The 20,190-nt window shown below is 38.9% G+C and overlaps 3 protein-coding genes across 3 annotated transcripts in view; all 3 read left to right on the plus strand.

Annotated features, from left to right (window-relative positions):
* Positions 1 to 14,127, plus strand: part of acer3 (alkaline ceramidase 3) — a 90,390-nt gene extending 76,263 nt beyond the window's left edge. The window contains exon 12 of the transcript XR_013933572.1: positions 14,111 to 14,127. The gene's annotated coding sequence lies outside the window, so the exon portion shown is untranslated. The remainder of the gene's footprint in view (positions 1 to 14,110) is intronic.
* On the plus strand, positions 1,463 to 8,699 carry LOC308090011 (collagenase 3-like). The gene is made up of 10 exons (XM_080435039.1): positions 1,463 to 1,608; positions 2,486 to 2,733; positions 2,891 to 3,039; positions 4,215 to 4,343; positions 4,494 to 4,655; positions 4,817 to 4,946; positions 5,068 to 5,204; positions 5,317 to 5,476; positions 5,606 to 5,709; positions 6,892 to 8,699. The coding sequence occupies exons 1-10, from the start codon at positions 1,513 to 1,515 to the stop codon at positions 7,095 to 7,097; spliced, it is 1,521 nt and encodes a 506-aa protein (XP_080291165.1). The 5' UTR covers positions 1,463 to 1,512; the 3' UTR covers positions 7,098 to 8,699.
* On the plus strand, positions 8,985 to 19,995 carry acat1 (acetyl-CoA acetyltransferase 1). Its single transcript, XM_080434854.1, has 12 exons — positions 8,985 to 9,117; positions 9,795 to 9,842; positions 10,088 to 10,205; positions 10,349 to 10,444; positions 11,412 to 11,512; positions 12,207 to 12,350; positions 14,735 to 14,885; positions 15,809 to 15,904; positions 16,583 to 16,696; positions 17,929 to 17,993; positions 19,052 to 19,209; positions 19,614 to 19,995. Exons 1-12 carry the CDS (start codon positions 9,064 to 9,066, stop codon positions 19,732 to 19,734), a joined length of 1,266 nt encoding a protein of 421 aa, XP_080290980.1. The 5' UTR covers positions 8,985 to 9,063; the 3' UTR covers positions 19,735 to 19,995.
* The last annotated feature ends 195 nt before the right edge of the window (positions 19,996 to 20,190 follow it).

The following is a 20,190-nucleotide window of genomic DNA, read 5'->3' on the forward strand; positions in this document are numbered from 1 at the left end:
AACCTCATGAGAATCGGTATACACGGTATCTCTAGTCTATAGTCATTAAACGAAAAGGTCTTTCAGATTTTTCATATTCCATCCTGATTGGCTAAAAATGGCTTCCAAAGTTTGCAGGAGTGCTCCGTTTTGAACAAAGTGCCTCAAATCATGAACACAGCATGCAATTTCCTTGAATTTTTGCACGTACATTCACACTAGGCAGAGAAAGAAATGCCACTCGAAAATTTTCAAATCAGCCTCATGGTGGCGCTATAACAGGCCGATTCGTGTTTTTACCTATAACTGCACCGATCTGTGTAAAACTTTGTATGTGCACTCCCTAGAGGCCAAGGAAAAACCTTTGCCCTGCATTTTTCACATCTGCCCTTTATAGCGCCACCAGGAGGCCGACTTATATAAAACATTTTTTTTAAATATTACTCCTTCAGTTTTTATCCAAAGTTTATGCAAATCGGTACACATGATATCTGTTCGATTTTTCTAATTCCATCCGGATTGGCTAAGATTGACATCTAAAGTTTGCAGGAGAGGTCCGTTTTGAACATGTTGCAAATCATGAACGCAGCGTCCAATTGCGGTGAAACTTTGCACGCACATTTGCACTACGTTGAGGAACAAATGCCACCCTTTCAACATTGCCATATTATAGCGCCACCGGGAGGCCGATTTTTGCACAACAATTTTATTTTATATTACTCCTACAAATGTTGTCCAAACATCACGCAAATCGGTACACATGATGTCTTTTGTTAACTGATCAAGACGGAACCGTCCGATCCGCCTGATTTTTCACATTCCAGCCTGATTTTTCTAGTTGTGACATATTATGCAGATTAAAAATGTCAACATGTCTCAACCTATAGCCGGTGTTCATTCATCATGCCTTAATGAAGACTGGCTAGGTCTAAACATAATTGTTTGTTGGCATGTCGCAATAAAGGCTTTTCATTGTAGCCTATTCACATTCCTCCTCCTGGTATTGACTGAGTGCCAGGGACTTCAGTACTCTGAAAATGTAGTTTAAAGTGGTCTCCATATATGGGCATGTTAGTTTGTTTGACCCACCCACAGTCCACGGTCTACCCACAAGGCAATTTAAATAGAAGAAAGAAGAAAGACATTCCACCAACAATGTTCAGGTTTGTTTATTCACTATTGCCTAGCAGTGTATATATATATGTATATATATATATATATATATATATATATATATATATATATATATATATATATATATATATATATATATATATATATATATATATATATCGCAGTGTAATATTGTAATCATGTTGGCAATAATGTCAACATGATTACAGCATTTTACAGTGGAAACCCTATAAGTTAACCAGGCAGCGGCATCATCAAAACTTCCTCTATTATCCACATGGAGCATGTTTCTGGTTTCAATGACTCAAGTAGGTGTTGCTCAACTCTCCTGGTCTTACTAGTAGGCTATATAAGACCTGCCTGCCCCACAGAAACTCAGGACGCAACCAACCAAGAAGCATGAACTATTTCAGCCTGTTCATTCTAAGCTTGGCAACTGCAGTTTATTCTCTGCCGATATCAGACAATGCTGTAAAAGATGAAGATTTTGCAAAGGTAGGTATCTACTCTGTAGCTTACAATATAATTTTTAATTTTTATGAGAAATTTGAGCTTAATGGAGGCCTAATTATAATTATCTTGTACACACATTCACCTCAGTATTCCTGTATATCAACACAGAATTTCTGGATTCATATTCTTATCTTGTATGTATGTATGTTAGTCAGGGGATATTAGCAGAAAAATGTCCAATCTTGGAATAAATTCCTTACCAAAAAAAATCTTCACCAATGTGTTTGTAAAGGTGTCTAGTAACACATCTCACAAAGACTGAAATGCAGTTTTTTGACAGCTGCTGAAAGTTGGGGTGCCCACCATAACCTTATGCGGGGGGGGGGGGGGGATTTAATTCTGCTTTAAGTAGCCTGTGAGGGGTCCAACTAGGGTGTTTTTATGATTCTGAATCCATTGCAAGCATTTGTTTTGCACCAAAACCACTCCTTGGGCTAAAAACGATCCAATCTCATTGGGCTTTTTACACAAAAAGTAGCCTATACCTGGAAAAGGATGGCTATGGCCGTTTTTAGCCCAAGGAGTGGTTTTGGTGCAAAACAAATGCTTGCAATGGATTCAGAATCACAAAAACACCCTAGTTTGACCCCTCAAATGCTACTTAAAACAGAATTAAAATTAGATTTTTCCCCCCCGCATAAGGTTATGGTGGGTACCCCAACTTTCAGGAGCTGTCACAAATTCTCCTAGGGAAACTGCATTTCAGTCTTTGTGAGATTTGTTACTAGACACCTTTACAAACACATTGGTGAAGATTTTTTTGGGTAAGGAATTTATTCCAAGATTTTTTTTAATATCCCCTGACTATGTTATCTTGTCACTCCATCCATCTGTCATATCTATCTAATGTGTGTTGCAGAACTACCTGAAGAACTTCTTCAACCAGACAGAGGAGGATGGTAAGGCGTCCAGATCAGGGGGCAGCCCAGCGCTGTCCAAGCTCAGTGAAATGCAGAGGTTCTTTGGGCTTAACATCACTGGAACGCTGGACACTGAGACGATAGCGCTGATGAAGAAGTCTCGCTGTGGCGTTCCCGATGTCAAACTTGCTCGTTTCACCACCTTTGGAGGAAACCTCAAGTGGGAGAAAAATAGCGTTACCTACAGGTAAGAGACTAACCTATGCAAACATGTACAGACATGCACATCCCCCTCTTATCCGAGGGGGGTGAATACTAAGGATGATAACAGGTTCAGACAACACACAAAAGCCTCCAGTTTAGACACGTTTACAAACAACTATGTCTTTCTAATTGACCCACAGGATCGTGAACTACACCCCTGACATGCCTGTGTCTGAAGTAGATACCACTATAGAGAAAGCTCTGCAAGTGTGGGCCAAGCATAGCCCTCTGAGATTCACAAGACTTGATAGCGGCACCGCTGACATCATGATCACATTTGGCAGCCACTGTAAGTCGAAAATAACTCTCATTTTCCAATGGAAGTTTCAAATCTATACCCCAAATGAACCACTGTATGATCCACTGTAAACCTGTATGTTTGTGTTGTATGCATGCTTTGATAATATTCATAATGAATAAGGACTAAGTTTAGAAATGCATATCACATTCATAATGAATAAGGATGACTGTGTAGGAAATATTAGACAATGACAATGTTTGACTTCAGGATAAGAGTAGATACAGTACATCCTGTGTGTGTTGACATCTCCAGTTGTAGGAGCACAAGTTATAAGAAAGCCTTATGACATTTCTCCATCAGTAGATGGCTTGGAGTATAGGATCATCCCTGCTCAAAAAAACGCATGTGTTGTTGTTGTGGTGTTAAAATCATTTTAGCACTAATGGGTGGAACAGTGGATACCAGGCAGTGGTGGAAAAAGTACTACATTTTTTTACTTAAGTAAAAGTATTAAAGCAATGTAGAAATACTCTGTTACAAGTAAAAGCCCGGAATTAAATATTTACTTGAGTAAAAGTACAAAGGTATTAGTATCAAAATGGATTTAAAGTACCAAAAGTAGAAAGCACTCATTCTGCAGAATGTCCCATTTCAGTTTTCAAGTTTGAAAAAAGCAGATCTGCAAGCTCACAATGCATCCACAAGCTCACAATGCATCGCAATTGTGAGCGAGTAGATCTGCTATTTTCAAATGGTCGAAATGTATATAGGGCTGAAGTGGTTAATGTATGTTTTGTAATAATAATTAAAATCTACAAAGTAACTAAGGTTTTCAAATAATTGTAATGGAGTAAAAGTATAATATTTGCCTCTGAGATGTAGTGGAGTAGAAGTAAATGTACAGATATTTGGAAATATTCCAGTAAAGTAAGAAGTACCTCAAAATTGTACTTATAAGTACAGTACTTGAGTAAATGTACTTAGTTACTTTACACCACTGGTAGGTATTTCTGGGCACCATTTTCAAAAACATTTATTTATTTTGTATTTTACATTTTATATTTGACTTTATATTTACAGACCCACTAAAGCTTTCTTTGTCCACTTTGTCTTTATACAATGGAACACAGACAATGCTAGCCCTGATACTGTTTGTTAGCCGTAGACGGTAGACTAGTATTTCTTATTGTCAGTCACTCACATAAATATGTTCTTGTTTAAAGCGCATGGTGATTATTACCCCTTTGATGGTCCAGGAGGCACCTTAGCTCATGCCTTTGCGCCATCCGGTGGCATCGGAGGAGATGCACATTTTGATGAAGATGAGAGATTCACTTTCAAGTCCAATAGAGGTGAGTTTGATAGCCAGTGGACAATTATAGCCTACACATCTTTCTATAAGTTTCCTCTTTGTTGGCAGTATGGGGGGGGGAAACAACAACAACAACAACAAACACAGCATTTTTTTGTCCCTCAGTAGATTTTGTTTTTTTTCCCTGCAGGTTATGTCCTCTTCATGGTAGCAGCCCATGAGTTTGGCCATTCCCTGGGTCTATCCCACTCTGATGACCCTGGTGCTCTCATGTACCCCACTTACAGCTATAGGAACCCAGACAAGTTTGTTCTGCCCCGTGATGATGTTAATGGCATCCAGTCTCTCTATGGTAAAATATATTTAAAACAACTAACTGCCTTCTTTTCTTTTCTTTTTTCCTTCATTTTTTTAAATGTGTTTAATAAAATAGCCCAAATCCAAAATGGATTCCTGCAGGACTTATGCTTAAGTTCAGCTCTCTATATTTGAAGATGTCGATTTGACCTGCAGGTGCTAATACTGATGTGAGCCCAGGAAAGCCAGGACCCAAGCCCCCCACCACCCCTGATGCATGTGACTCAACCATGGTCTTGGATGCTGTAACCATGCTGCGAGGAGAAATGCTCTTCTTCAAAGACAGGTATGATACTGTACACCTCAGATGACCAAGAATCTGAAAAAAGCATCATCATGCAATTGCTTTCTCTAACTGGCTTAAATGCTAAGATAAGATGTAATGCTCTGGCATTATCTGTTGTCAGCTTCTTCTGGCGAAGCCACCCACAGAGCAACAAACCCGACCAGCAGAGTCTCATCACAACATTCTGGCCCAGTGCTCCTGCCAACATCGATGCTGCCTATGAGAGTCGTCAGTCAGACAGAATCTACTTCTTCAAAGGCATGCGTTTTCTTCAGCTTCCTCCAGCACTTCATCATTAGTGTGTGTTTTGAAGTGTACAGTACACACAGGTTTACACATTAAAAACTCATCTTGTACTTTTGTTTTCCAGGTCGCGAAGTATGGGGCTTCTCCGGCTACGATCTTGTGCCAGGCTACCCCAAAGACCTCACCAGTTTTGGTTTACCCAAAGATGTAAAGAACGTTGATGCTGCCCTCTACGATGAAGCAACACGCAAGACGTTATTCTTTGTTGGTAGCAAGTACTATAGGTATGCTCAGAAGACTGTACACATTTTCAAAATATTGTACAGATACATGTGTTCTACGTTGTGGTTTCTCTGATGATGAGTGAATGAGAACAGTGAATCGTAGGCTCATCATCATTTGTGTTGCTTCAGCTTTGATGAGGCCAGGAAGACGATGGACAAGGGATTACCCAAACAAGTGAATGAGTTGGTCTCATATGTTGACGGCAAGGTGACAGCAGCCTTCCAATACAGAGGTGGGTCACCCTGACAGTGGTTACCATAACATGATTCATCCTGTCATCATATGAACCAAGTTCTATTAACAGAATGCACTGCAATTTACATCACTTCACAATAAAGGGACATGACGTGTTTTCTGCTTGTATTTAAGCCTGGCATGTCAGCTTGCCTGGCATTGCCAGGGTTATTGTGCAAAGCTACTCCTTGATCAGTGTGTTCAGGTTTTTGGTACTGTACCCAGCATTGACCGGGTTATTCCATGGTTGAAATAGGTTATCTTTCTCCCTCTCCCTCCCTCTCTATTCATTTAGACCACGTTTAATTTATTTAGTCATTTTATCAAATGCATATAAGCAATATTTTTTGGTCAGCTCATAGGCTACTCTTTAAACTTTGCTTGTTTTACTTTCTCATGTTACATCGCATTTGCTATTTTTGTCTGGAAAATATATCGACTGCATGATGAAATATGTCTATCCACAAGTTTCCTAGGGCGTTGTGGGCATCACTTCCTGTCGATTTGATCCCTGATACCTAGTCTCGCGTAGCCAGACAACTATTCCACAATCTCTGAATGCTATATAGAGTCTGGAACTACAACTCCCAAAATCCGAGAGAGGAAACTGGCACTTCCGTTCACGAAAATATCTTTTAAAATATCTTTACACTTTACTTTTTAGTTTCCATTTCTGCTAAGCAGCAAGTTATGTATACTTAGATGATTTTTATTTATATTAGGATAAATTTGCGCGACTGTAAAGACGAAACGGAAATGGAGAGGAGGCTCCACATCCGGTTTATATTCTAATCATGATCAGAGCTTCCGAGTTCCAGACTGTATCCCGGAAACATTTGAAAATTGTGGGAGGCAACAGTCTGGTAACGCGAGACTACCTGATACCTGATCAAATCGACAGGAAGTGATGCCCACAACGCCCTAGGAAACTTGTGGATACGATGATGTTAGTGTGTAGCCGTACTCATTAACATTATTATGTGATAAGTTGGGGAATAATGCTCCATCTCTAATTATCATGGTGGAGCAATTGCTTCGAGTGCTCATCCATTGCTCAGGTGCCAGTGGGTGACTTGTGTGTGAGAAAAACATGACTTCCCTGTCTATCTTTTCTGCTGCACTTTCATTAGTGGCATTTTCTGATACTTAACTTTATTGTTTGCAACCCTTTGTCCCCTAGGTTACACCTATGTGTACGCTGGACGCTACATGTATGAGTACTACCTGCCGACTAGGAGGCTGTTCCGTGTGCTGAGGAACGGCTACTGGCTGCGTTGCGCTTATGGTCTAGAAGCTGAAGCACCTAACTCTGTATCACAGTTACGTATGCCTCATTGGGCGTTGCTAGGTTTTTGCTTTGTCGTCACTTTCATGGCGGCCAAGTAGGCTAATATACAATCTGGGGCGGCAGTGCCTCAGGGGTAGAGTGGCCGGGTAGAGTGAACTGGAAACCACAAGGTTCCCAATTCGATCCCGGGCTGGGGCGCTCCCCCAGAGTTACTGTCGAAGTGTCCTTGAACAAGATACTGAACCCCTAATTGCTCCCGATGAGCAGGTTGGTGCCTTGCATGGTTTCCTCCGCCATCGGTGTATGAATGTGTGTGTGTGAATGGGTGAATGGCACAATCAATGTAAAGCGCTTTGGATAAAAGCGCTATATAAATGCACCATTTACCATTTACCATTTACAATCTGATTTACAGCTAAATTAGGTAGCTACGCTAAAATGTGTTTCCGAAAATATTTGAGGTGAGAAATAAGCAATGCAGAAACATAACCTTGAATCATATTTGAGTCTACTTTGATGATTTGACCGGATCGTAGTGAGCCGGCTGTGTTGTGTTAGACTTTGCAAAAAGTTGAATTAAACCAACTTCATGCACATTTCAGATACAGTGACAGAAACTAGCCGCGTTATCCATCATGCACTGCCCGGCCGCATTGCATGCTCTCCATAGAAAAGGAATTTGGAACCGTTAACTTGATGTCCGTCAACACATTTGGTGTGAATGCACCAGTACCTTTAGACCATCTGACCTGATGTAATATTAAAAAGGCACTGTGAATGTCATTGAATGTCATAATATGTTTATTACCATTATTAAGCTGTTGAGACATAATTTGTATATGTACCGGTATATGCATATGTTTTGGATTTACTATGCTGTTGTTACTTTGAATTAATCGTGTGTAGATATGAATACAGAATAGTGTATGAATACACTGAGATATATGTATATAGGCTAGTACTATACTGTATATATATAGACTGTAACAACAACAATCAAAGCGAACATTAAACCTACAGTAAATGATAATGTCTTATGTAGTGTAATATACTGTACGTAAGTGCCCTAGTATCTGGGCAATAACCCTGTCCCTAATGTGTATCATTGCATACACAGATTTATTGCTTTTGATTCAGGACTCATTATGCAATTTGCAACTGACCTAGACAAGTCTTCTAGCTTGCCAAAAGAATTGTACCCCCCCCCCCCTCTGTTTTTTTGTAAATATACATTTACTGCTCCTATTGAGGATTTGTTGTATAGTATTGTATGTCTTTATATGTATTGATGAATTGAATACCTAGGACCACAATAGAAACAAGCTCTCAGTGCTTTTTGCTTTATCCTTTTAACATTATTGTACCTTTTTGCAAACTGTTAATAAAGTATTCAATCAATCAATCATTCATGGTCATTGTAAAGAGTGCCCTCTTTGTTGAAATTGTGTTTATGCAATTGTGAACACGTGTTTGACTAGATGCAATTACTAGCACCAATAAGTTTTCCATTGGTTTTTGAATTTTATTAAAAATTATAATACTCCCCCCCCCCATTTTCTAATGCCAGACATTTAAAATTACTCATGCATCCAGTCAGGCATGTGTGTTTTCTTCATGCAGTGGAGGGGGGGCGTGCCTGATCAAACGAATATCAAATGTCTAAATATTGAATCAAGCAACTTATTAAAATGACTACTAAAGGTAATGTTCATGCGGTCAATTATTCTTGATAAAATATTTTTCATCTTTAAAGAAAATGCATGATTTTCTTCGGAATTTAGGTTTGTGTACCATGCATGTTGCCTCTAGTGGCTCGAATTGAGATGGAGCATCTTCATAAATCAACCATCTTTGGGGTTCCTCTCGGTTCCTCTGTCCATTGTGTGTTAGGTTGTTGGACTACAATACCCACAATGCTTGAGCTTCTGGTGACGTCGAGCAAACGCACCCACACATGCGATTGGATGATGAAGTTGCCCCTCCCCCCGCTGCCAGGCTGAAGGTGAAGAGGGTCCATTCAGTGTGATACAAAGTACAGACAGTCCGCTGCTGTTTTAGTGCAACATGATGTCATCTAGTGGACTTTTGACCATGCGTTCTAAAGGCTGCATGAGGCTGGTGAGTAGTAGTAGTAGAAGTAGTAGGGTGGTGACCACTGACATGGGCACGTCTGCATGAAAAACCTGCTGTTTTATCTTCGATGTCGCAAACATTATGCTAGTGCACTGCTACTGCTGCTAGCCAGTGGTGGAAAGTAAGTAAGTACATTTACTCAAGTACTGTACCACAGCGGATACAGTGCTGCTGACTAGTGGCTTACTGGCTTATACTATAAATACTCCTTTTCACAGCACTGATCACCATGTCAGTGGTGTAAAGTTCTGTGAAATGGAACATTCTGCATAATGAGTACTTTCTACTTTTGGTACTTTAAGTACATTTTGACACCAATACCTTTGTACTTTGAGTATTTCTACATTGCAGTATTGATACTTTTAATTAAGTAAAAACATTTGTGTATTTTTTCCACCACTGGGTTTAACCTTTGCAGGTGTCTTTACAGAACGTTTTTATTTTTTATTTGGAAAGGCTCAAGGTTATTGACCCAGTAGGGCTAAGTTTAGGTTTGCATCTTTTGTAGAATAAAAATGCAATATCTTGTTAAAGTACAATAGAAATACCTTGATCTTTAGAGATGAAAAGAGATGAAATTTAGAATAGCAAAAACATACATTTGAAAGCAAAAATACCTTCAAGCTGATGCCATTAGCGTGTACTATTTTCTGTCATTCCAGGCTCACAAGTACCTGTCAAGGAATTATACATCTCGCCCTTCTCTAAATGTGAGTACACCAACAAATAAAAAAGCATAGCATCACTATCATACTGATAGTGACATATTATTACTTCATATTATTTCAGGCCATATACTAGATGAGAATCTAGTTTGAAGTGGTCTCCATATATGTTATGTACATTATGTAACATGATGTAATGTGTGTGTGTGTCTAGTCTAGTATATACAAAACTAAGATGTTATTGTTATGGAGCTGTGCTAAATACTATAAACTGTAATGTGTGATCTCAGGAAGTGGTCATTGTCAGTGCAGTCCGCACTCCCATGGGGTCCTTCAGAGGGAGCTTAGCATCAGTTCCAGCCACCAAACTGGGCTCCATCGCCATCAAGGGAGCCATTGACAAAGCAGGTATGAAACTAGATGTGGCCATTGACCCTTTCTTTCTGAAACACAGTACCCTGGACAGAGTGCGGCTCCACAAAAGAAAACATAGTGTATTTTGGTAAAGTGCTGTTTTGTCATTGACTTGATGTCACATTTCTTGCATTTAGGAATCCCTGTTGAGGAGGTGAAGGAGGTCTACATGGGCAATGTGCTGCAAGCAGGGGAAGGACAAGCTCCCACAAGACAAGCCTTACTTGGGGCAGGTATGAATGATACCCACTGAGAAACAAATATAATTTCCTTAAAGGATACAAGAAACGGCAGACTGCTTGAATCTCCTCTACAGTAGACTCATTATCTGAAGGCCTCTCCCCGCATGCCTGTATAACATTGCCAAGGTTACCTTAGCGAGACAAGCCTAGTTGAGCCAGCTGACTTCCCCTATGTTTGTGATCTTGTGTCCTGCTGGCTGGACTGGTAAACTGAAAATGTAGTAAATATTTTGAAAATGGATCGAATATATTACATTTCGATGTGAATGTGATTATCTTGATTGTTGCATGGTGTTTCAACAGTGGGGAATCAGTTGATAACAGACATGAACTATTATAATAATAACATTTATTTATGTAGCACTTTTCTTAAGAAAGTTACAAAGTTGAAAGAAAACATTAAAATCAGACAATGCATAAACAAAAGTCACAGTGATCAGAGGACAAGGCAACATACAATGAACATACTAGATATTAGAAGTAGATACATTAGCATGCTGACTTGGGGGATAAAAAGGCTTTCTGTTAAAAAAAATAGAGATTTAATACTGGTTGGTAAGTAAGCTAACCTGAGGTAGGGCAGGCTACTCCATAGTCTATTATTCCATTATAACTCTGTAATTCCATCATAATCCAGACCCCCAGATTGCAGCTAAAACCATTTGCAGTTGTTAGTTACAGCCAATGCCAAACTGTGAAATGACCTGAGGTGAGGTGTAGTTGAGGAGAGTGGTGAAAAATGTCTTCAGTCCTTCTGTCCTCAAAACGAACATTATGTACAGTATTTATACTGACAGCATGTGGGGTGTTGTTAAAAAGCAAAGTGAGAACATGTCAGCAATATTGGGGCCAAGTTGAGTAGGTTTACTCATAAAAACATAATGTAAAATAATAGTAGAAAACACCTGATTGCCATTATTCAGTTTGAAAAGCCAACCTGCCTCCCTGTTGTTTCCAGGTTTGACTCTCGGCACTCCAGCAACAACCATCAACAAAGTCTGTGCCTCTGGAATGAAGTCTATTATGATGGCTTCACAGAGTCTAATGTGTGGACACCAGGTGAAATTTCATCTGTATTAATCTAATACAATGGTGCGGGTTGGGACCCAAACTTGGGCGCAGGAGACTTCCATTCCATTTGGTCGCTGAGTTACAATAACCAAAAATAAACCTGAAACCACGTTCATTAGATATTCACTTAAACATTATGCATTGAGTAATTTCTGTGTTTTTGAAATTCTAATTATAAACATTTGCTGTTAACAGTTAAACAATTAATTGTCAACTCATTATGAGCAAATTGTAATATAGTTGTAGTACTTGAACAGTCTCAAGTCAAGTGGACTTTTTATTTGTGTACATTTTTCCAAAGTTGGCTACTGCAGCACCAAATACTACATTGGGTTTATTTTGTGACAAGTATCGGTTGATATTTCTGGGTCATGGCTGAAAGATTATGTGTACAAACTCATCTTGTTGAAATTCACAGATGATGCATCTCTATCACCACATTTTAGAATTAATTTCGGTTCTGTCAGAAGCTAGATATTCATAGGTTAACATTGAAATCTTGTAATGTGTTATCAAAGGTCTTTATCAGCTAACACAATTGTTGTGACCAAAAACAAGGTTTGCAGATGTTATCCTGATTATTAGGACATGCTTGTTATTTACTGGAACAGAAAAAATTATGCGTTTCAGTGCTTTGCCTAAGCGACTGAACCTGCCTTGTTTTTTGCTTATGTTCTTTTAGGATGTGATGGTGGCAGGAGGTATGGAGAGTATGTCCAATGTACCTTATGTGATGGGCAGAGACACTCCATTCTACGGAGGATTGAAAGTGGACGATCTCATTGTTAAGGATGGCCTCACTGACGTCTACAACAAATTCCACATGGTAATAGTGGCGTTATCTTTTTTCATTTTTTTCATTAGGGCGATGATGGGGCGAGACCCCACCAATGGAGGAAAGAGTTCTATAAAAATGTTCTATAACAAGATTCTACTACAGTGTTAACACTAAAAGCTGTGACTGGTCATTCTAAAGTGGTGCAAGCAAAGCTGTGTCTATTTAAGACAGTCGCACTACTGATTTCCCTATCATCATGAGTACCACCCTTTTGGGTTGACTTCTGTCAGGGTTAAAATCGCCCCAGATAAAAAATAATAAAAGGGACAGTTTCATTTGCAAACTATGTAATTTGAGCTTATCTTTGGACACGACAGACATGACGGATGAACCAATGGATTCATATTGTAATAATAACTGGATGTGTATGAAAGACAGACCGCGTGATTGGGAAGTCATGTGAGTATAATGTAGGACCTACGTAACTTATTTATGCCTTATTGTCATACCGATTTCAGCTCTGACTTTTAGACTGTTAGACAATATTGGAACATGTTGTCTGTGTTCCAGTCATTTTAGACCCACGTTATTTTTTTGGTTCTCCACACTGTGATCGCTGCCGAAACATACCACGTGATATCAACGTCGTTATGGTATTGTCTCAAAAGCCAAGGAACCACCAAACATCATCATCATCATCTGTGGATGTATTATTTCCCCCCCCCCATAAAAATGTTTTCTATACATATATCCCTTAAAGGAGTAGTTCACCGAAAAAAATACTTATTTTCTATCAATTACACACCCCATGAAGCATTGAATTCATGGAGATTCTTTTGTTTTTGTCGCATTCCTGAGCCAATAATTTGATGATAATAATAAAGACGCTAATGTATCCGGTAGGAGACACAAAGGAGACTCTTTAGCCGCTTTTCCATCACAGCTTAAGCACGACACTGTCCAGTGCAGTCCAGAACCGCACCGCACCGCTTCAAAATGTCTTGCGTTTCCATTGCACAAAAGTCCCCACTCGCAAAATCCCCACCATCCCCTCCCCTCCCGAAGGAAATCAACGCCCCTTTCTTTAACACACCAACTTAGCCTCAGGCTACAGGGTTAGCCTAAATGCTAGCGTGTTTCCTCAGAGCTAGTTTGGCTCTTAAGTTATTATTTGGCCATGTTCACCCTGACTTTAATCTTCGCTATTGTTGGGAAGACCTGTGTGGTGTCTAAACACGTTGCCATCACTTATATAAAAAACATTATTAGCGTGTATCGTCGCACATTCATTGTTGCCAGGTTTAGCAGAAAAAAATAAGCAATTAGGTCTATGAAAACAATCCCAAAAGAAGCGACTATCTATCTTTTTAAATAGCAGATCTACAAACTCACAACGCGTAGCGATGCGACGCATTGTGAGTTTGTGCATCTGCTATTTAAAAAATATCTATACATATATAATGTTGACAAATACATATTCATTTGGGGGTCCTTGACATGAAAATGTTTAAGAACCACTGGTTTCAACAACATATGGAAACAAGCCCCAAATAATCAACTACATTTTAGAAACAAGCAGTGGTGGAAAAAGTACTCAAATGTTTTACTTAAGTAAAAGTATCAATACTGCAATGTAGAAGCACTCTACAAGTGAAAGTCTGGAATTACTTGAGTAAAAGTACAAAAACTATTGGTATCAAAATTTACTTAAGGTACCAAAAGTAAGTACTAAAATGTTTGAAAATAGCAGATCTACAATGATGCGATGCGTTGTGAGCTTGTAGATCGGCTATTTTCAAATAGCCTAGGTATAAAATAGGGCTTAAGTGGTTAATGTATGTTTTATAATGTAATCATTTATATCTGAAAAGTAACTAGTAACTAGTAACTAATAAGTTTTCAGATAATTGTAGTGGAGTAAAAGTACTACCAATATTTACAAGCAACTTTACAGAAAAATAAGCCCTATGTCGCTTATAATAAGTGGACATGGCAACACTGCTACCGTAGTGTTTACATTTTACAGAGACCTGAGTGGACAGACACAGCTGTGAGCCGACCAATCAGCTTTATCACAGCTTTAGCCCCGCTTAGCCCAGCTCAGACCTACCCAAGACTGGGTACTTTTTAGGCACCAGTTTAGTACCACTTACACACCACTCTACCCACTTCATTGTAGTGGAAACCGTTGCTGTGGTGGGCGGTGTGGGGTGGGGCTAGGTAAGTCCATGTATATGGAAAGCCGCCTTTAGTGTCTCCTACCGGAGAGACCGCCGGTTATCAAATTATTGGCTTAGGAAGGTGATTAAAAACTAAAAAATCTCCATGAATTCAATGCTTCATGGGGTGTGTAATTGATAGAAAATAAGTAATTTTTTGGGTGAACTACTCCTTTAATGTGTCTGTACCATATTCTTGATTGTCATTAACAGGGCAACTGTGCAGAGAACACAGCCAAGAATAGCCAGATCACCAGGGAAGAGCAGGATGCCTATGCTATTGGCTCGTACACACGCAGCAAAGCAGCATATGAATCTGGTGTTTTGGCTAAAGAGATTGTTCCAGTTAGCATCCCTCAGAGAGGTACAGTATAGATCAGGGGTTCCCAAAGTCGGGGTCGCGACCCCACTTGGGGTCGCGGGAGACTAACGGTGGGGTCGTGAAATTATTTTGGGTCATAATAATCTTTATTTATTTTAACTTATTTTTTTCAACAGAATGGATGAAATGCAACCTAAAATGATTACAAATAGTACATTTTACCAGTTTAATACATTTCAAATGCGCACCGAACATGCAAGTTTATGTGCATAAATTACCTCCAGGTTTAGGTGGGGTCGCGAGTCAATGGCCGCCTTATTTTGGGGTCGCGGGCTGAAAAGTTTGGGAACCCATGGTATAGATAACCGTTGTTTTGCCTTGGGCTGATGTCAGTGGGTCCTATAGGTGATAGCTGGTCATTCTTGAGTAATAAACCGAAGCGGATTGGTCTACTCACCCTTATGGGGTTTATTTCTCAATAATGATCGGCTCACTGTTAATTATCTTATTAGACAGCTTTAATACATGGATGAATAACTTGAATATTTGATAGAAAATATAACTGCAAAAGGATTACATTTTATTGACTTGAAAAGGCCATGCCAATGTTCGTCCAGCGCAACATAGTTGGCTCACAAGACTCCGGTAGGAAGTGTTGATCAAAATAAATATGAATCAAGATTCTGTTACTGGATTGCCTATTTCTCGTTGCCTCAAATGTTTTCAAAAACATTCTTAGGGTACTGTTTTGCTGTAAAATTACATTGTGTGTTAGTGTTTGTTTGTTTACACATTCGAGTCGATACAGTCAAAATCAAGCACCACAGGTGTGCATCCATAGCAACTGTTCTTCATAGCAGCGGTCTGCTATCGAGAAATAACAAACCACTGAATGTCGCGATTGAACAATCAGAATCAAGCATTCAATCAAGCTGTTTAATGACTAATAATGACTTACTCTGTAGGCAAGCCTGATGTTGTGGTATCAGAGGATGAGGAATGGAGACGTGTTGACTTCAGCAAAGTCGCCAAGCTGAGGGCAGTGTTCCAAAAGGAGAATGGTGAGTATGGAACCGACAAATAATGAGAGTGAATGTGGAAAATTAACCACTTGAAACCTATCCCTGTTCTAGGGGCAACATTTGCGGAAAATGGCAGATCTACAAGCTCACAATGTGTTGCAATGAGATGCGTTGTGGGCTTGTAGATCGGCTATTTTCGGCAAAGATGTTTGGTGTAGTCATTTGTGGAAAACATGCACGGTCACCTTCAGGGATTTAATACTATTATTATGAGATGTAGCCATGTAGTGCCATGTTTTGTTTGTTTGAACTAATAAATGATCTACAATTATGTGATCAACATTCAACGTTAGCCCAATTTGGAGAAAGTTAAGTTATAGACGGGAGCTATATTGCATACCCAATTCATGTAAAAACAAAAGGCTAGTTTAAAGTAAGTTATCATTGTAGAGATATTTTCAATGTTTAAAGCATATTGTGAAGGATTTTTCAGCCAATTTAATGCTTTAATTAGTACAGTATTTAAATGGCTTAAATGTTGTATCATTTTGAAGCTGTTTCTCAAATACTTGTTAACCCATCAGACATTAAAGTAAATTCTCAAGTTTATTGAGCACTTCTGTTTACATAGATACACACAAGACCCAATTCCGCTCTGATGTACCAAACTGAGGGATATCAGTTTTGACATTAAGTTTTTCTCTGTTTGTATTCTAGGCACAGTGACAGCAGCCAATGCCAGCACACTAAATGATGGGGCTGCAGCTCTTGTTTTAATGACTGCTGATGCTGCCAAGAGGCTGAATGTAACTCCACTGGCCAGGGTTGTCTGTAAGTTACGGACCTGTACAGGTTCAGATACACCACACATACATAAGCCCTTGACAAAACAATATGTCTGTCGTAATGGTACTCACAAACATTGATATTGCTCTAAACATTCGTTTGTTTCATCTGTACTGCAGCAAAAAAAGGTGTTTTAACACCAGTTACCATGTTGGTATACATCAGCTCAAGTAAAATGTATTTGTATAGCCCTTATTCTCTGTAAAGGGCTGTTCACACAACGCACTATAACTATTACTACTAATATAGTTATTAAAAACATATAAATTATATCTGGATGGCAGAGTCCACACCTCAACTATAACAAAGACAATGGTGAACGATATACTGTAGTTATAGTTATAGCTTTTGAAGAGTAGGGCGGTGCTGATGGGGGTAATCAGCCAGAATGTTTGTTTCTAAGATGTTGGGGGTGTCTCCCTATCAGGTTTAGATATCAGGGTATCTTCGTTAGTGCTTGGTATGGAAGGCCCTTTACAAGGGCTTTATAGGACCACTTTTAACGTGATATGATCTAGATACTGTCCTATTGAAAGCTTTATTATCAAGGGCTTGAAATGAACCTTTTGGATCACCAGCCAATATGGCTACTGGATTTTTGTTTCTAGCCACTCAGACTTTCCACTAAGCAAAACGGCTGGCCAAAGCAAGTCACTGCACCATTTTCACCATCATTCATTATAGTAAGTTTAGTTTAGTTTATTTGCACATAAATAAACTAAACTAACCACTCCCATCAATCACATGGGAAAGGAAGAGAAAATAAAACAAATCCTTAAAATAGTAGAACATAATACACACACAAAAATAAGACAAAAGGTGATGGCAAAAAAAACAAAACAGGCCTGTCTGATGGCCTTCCTAGAATCCTAGAATCCTATAAAATAAAATAATGAAGTACTAGTATGGTGACAAAAATAATGCTGGTTAACAGTCTTGAAATCGGGATATAATGAAGTAAGGGATATGTGTACATGTAGACCTATCACACACAACATAGAAAATATACGTATTCATCAGAAAAATAATATTAGCAAAAATAAAAACAGTTTATACTGTTGTATAATGAGTGAGAGAGAATTGTTGCAGAATTGTTCAATTCTGTAACTTGACGGCATAACCCAACATTACATTTTTACCCACATTTGGCGGGTGTTGATTTCAAGTCCTGTTTCTTGTTTGAGCTTTTAATTTTTTTCCAATTCTTTAACTTCTAGCATTTGCTGATGCTGCAGTTGCACCCATTGATTTTCCCATCGCTCCAGCATTCGCTGTACCAAAGGTGAGTGAAGGAAGGTTTTTTTCCTGTCTCCGAACCGGCCTTTTGGGGGGGGGGGGTTGACAACGCATGACAGTTGGAATGATCCATCTACATCACTCTACAGCATTGCACATTGTTGACTGGTCATGACTGGGAAGGTGTTGCTTTGTTTTCCCAACGGCAATCCGATTGTATCAGACCTGTTCTGCTTGGACAGCAGGACAGGTCTGGAAAAGTATGGAAATATGAGTTACTGTTTTCCATACCTGGAAAAGTATGGAAATTTGGAAAGTCTTAAAATGTACAATGCACAAAAAGATATCAAAGAAAAGAAATGTGTGTGTACCTTGTTTTTTTATGCTCTTTTGGTCATTTTTCCTTTCTCCTCAAGCACTAATGTGTTGTGCAAAATATGCTCCACAAATTGACATTGCCAGCATGGGAGAGGCCATTACATTCCATTGTATGTCGAAACAGATCTAAAAATTTCACATTTTCACATAAAGATGATTCTGCCAATAATAAAGACAAAACGAGTCCTGGTACCTATGTGTGGACAAGTGAAATGGCTGTACTGTATATTTATGTTTTTTTCACAGTTTTATGTGCTAAAGGTGTGATTCTTAGACCTGTTTCACCATACAATGATGAGTAGAATCGCTACTTGTGGTTTCTCTCAGATAAAGATTGATTGACAGTATTTGGACTTATGTCATGGCCAGGAATGTTATGTTAGCTATATAACCAAAGTTTCTAAAACATTTTCTGTAACATTTCACTTTAAAATAAATATCTTATCACATCTTATCACAACTCAAAATATCTCCAACACCACCACATAGCTTAATTCACGATCATTATCACCACACTCACCATTGGCATCTACAAAATCTGAGCTGGTTGATTACTTTATCTTTAAGTTAATGCTTTTGCTGTTTTCATATAGCAGATATACCAAAATAAAATATTAATATCACTCATGCCCAGCAACTATACCTGCTGTCCCACATTTGAGGATTTCCATGACTGCACAAGTGTTGGAAACTGTAAACACATGCTCTCCCTCTGCTGTCTGCTAGGTGCTGGAGGCAGGTGGGCTGAAGAAGGAGGACATCGCCATGTGGGAGATCAATGAAGCTTTTAGCGTAGTTGTCCTAGCAAACATGAAAATGCTGGACATTGACCCCACCAAGGTCAACGTCAACGGGGGTGCCGTGTCATTGGGACATCCTATTGGGTAAGCACCTGCCTGGGCAGGACCTGTGTGGAAATCTGGCATTATTATTATTATCTGGAACATATTTCTAAAAATATCACGGATTTGATTGGACACTAAATATAAAATGTGTCATCTACCGTTTAGAACTAAATGTGATTTCACCCAAGCTGAAATCCTGAAAATGAAGATACCGTTTTAATAAAGTTTGACCACTTAAACCTACTTTATACAATGTTGTACAACGGTGTTATGCCAATCTACAAGCTCACAATGCGTCACATTGCGATGCATTGTGAGGTTGTAGATCAGCTGTTTTCGGAGGGAACAAATTATTATGAATTGATAATGTTTTTGCATATAAAAAACCTAGGGATGCCAGGTTGAAAGCGGTTAGCTGATGGTTTGTTTTTGTTTTTCCTCAGGATGTCCGGCGCAAGGATCGTAGGTCATATGGTGCACAACCTGAAGTCTGGCCAATATGGGCTGGCAGGTATCTGCAATGGAGGTGGTGGGGCTTCCTCCATCATCATCCAGAAGTTGTAGGAACATTCTCCCTGTTACATAATATAGTTTGACAAACTGTATGTTGAATGTACTGTAAGTATTGTTAACATATCAATAGACTCCTTTTACCCTGTATAATACATCTGTTATGACTTGCATAACTTAAATACCAGCTGCCTTACTCGACAAACTCCCTATAAATTAATTGACCACTCCCATGTTAAAGACACTCCTTTGTTTGAAGATTGATATTTACTTTTGAACTTGAAATATTGAATAAATAGTTTCTATGAAATTGAATGGTGTTTCTGTTTATTAATATATTTAATTGCTTAATTGTTGTAGAATAGTTGCACTGATCAGTTTTTTTTATTTTACTGGTTGTTAAATATCTCTGATATATATTGTAGAGTTGTAGACATCAAATATAATGAGCTGAAACTGTACTTGGCCACTAGATGGTGCAACCTCCTTCCATACAAGTGAAATTTATTT

This window comes from Gymnoscopelus braueri (assembly GCF_963280865.1).
Source record: "Gymnoscopelus braueri genome assembly, chromosome: 8".
Taxonomy (NCBI): domain Eukaryota; kingdom Metazoa; phylum Chordata; class Actinopteri; order Myctophiformes; family Myctophidae; genus Gymnoscopelus; species Gymnoscopelus braueri.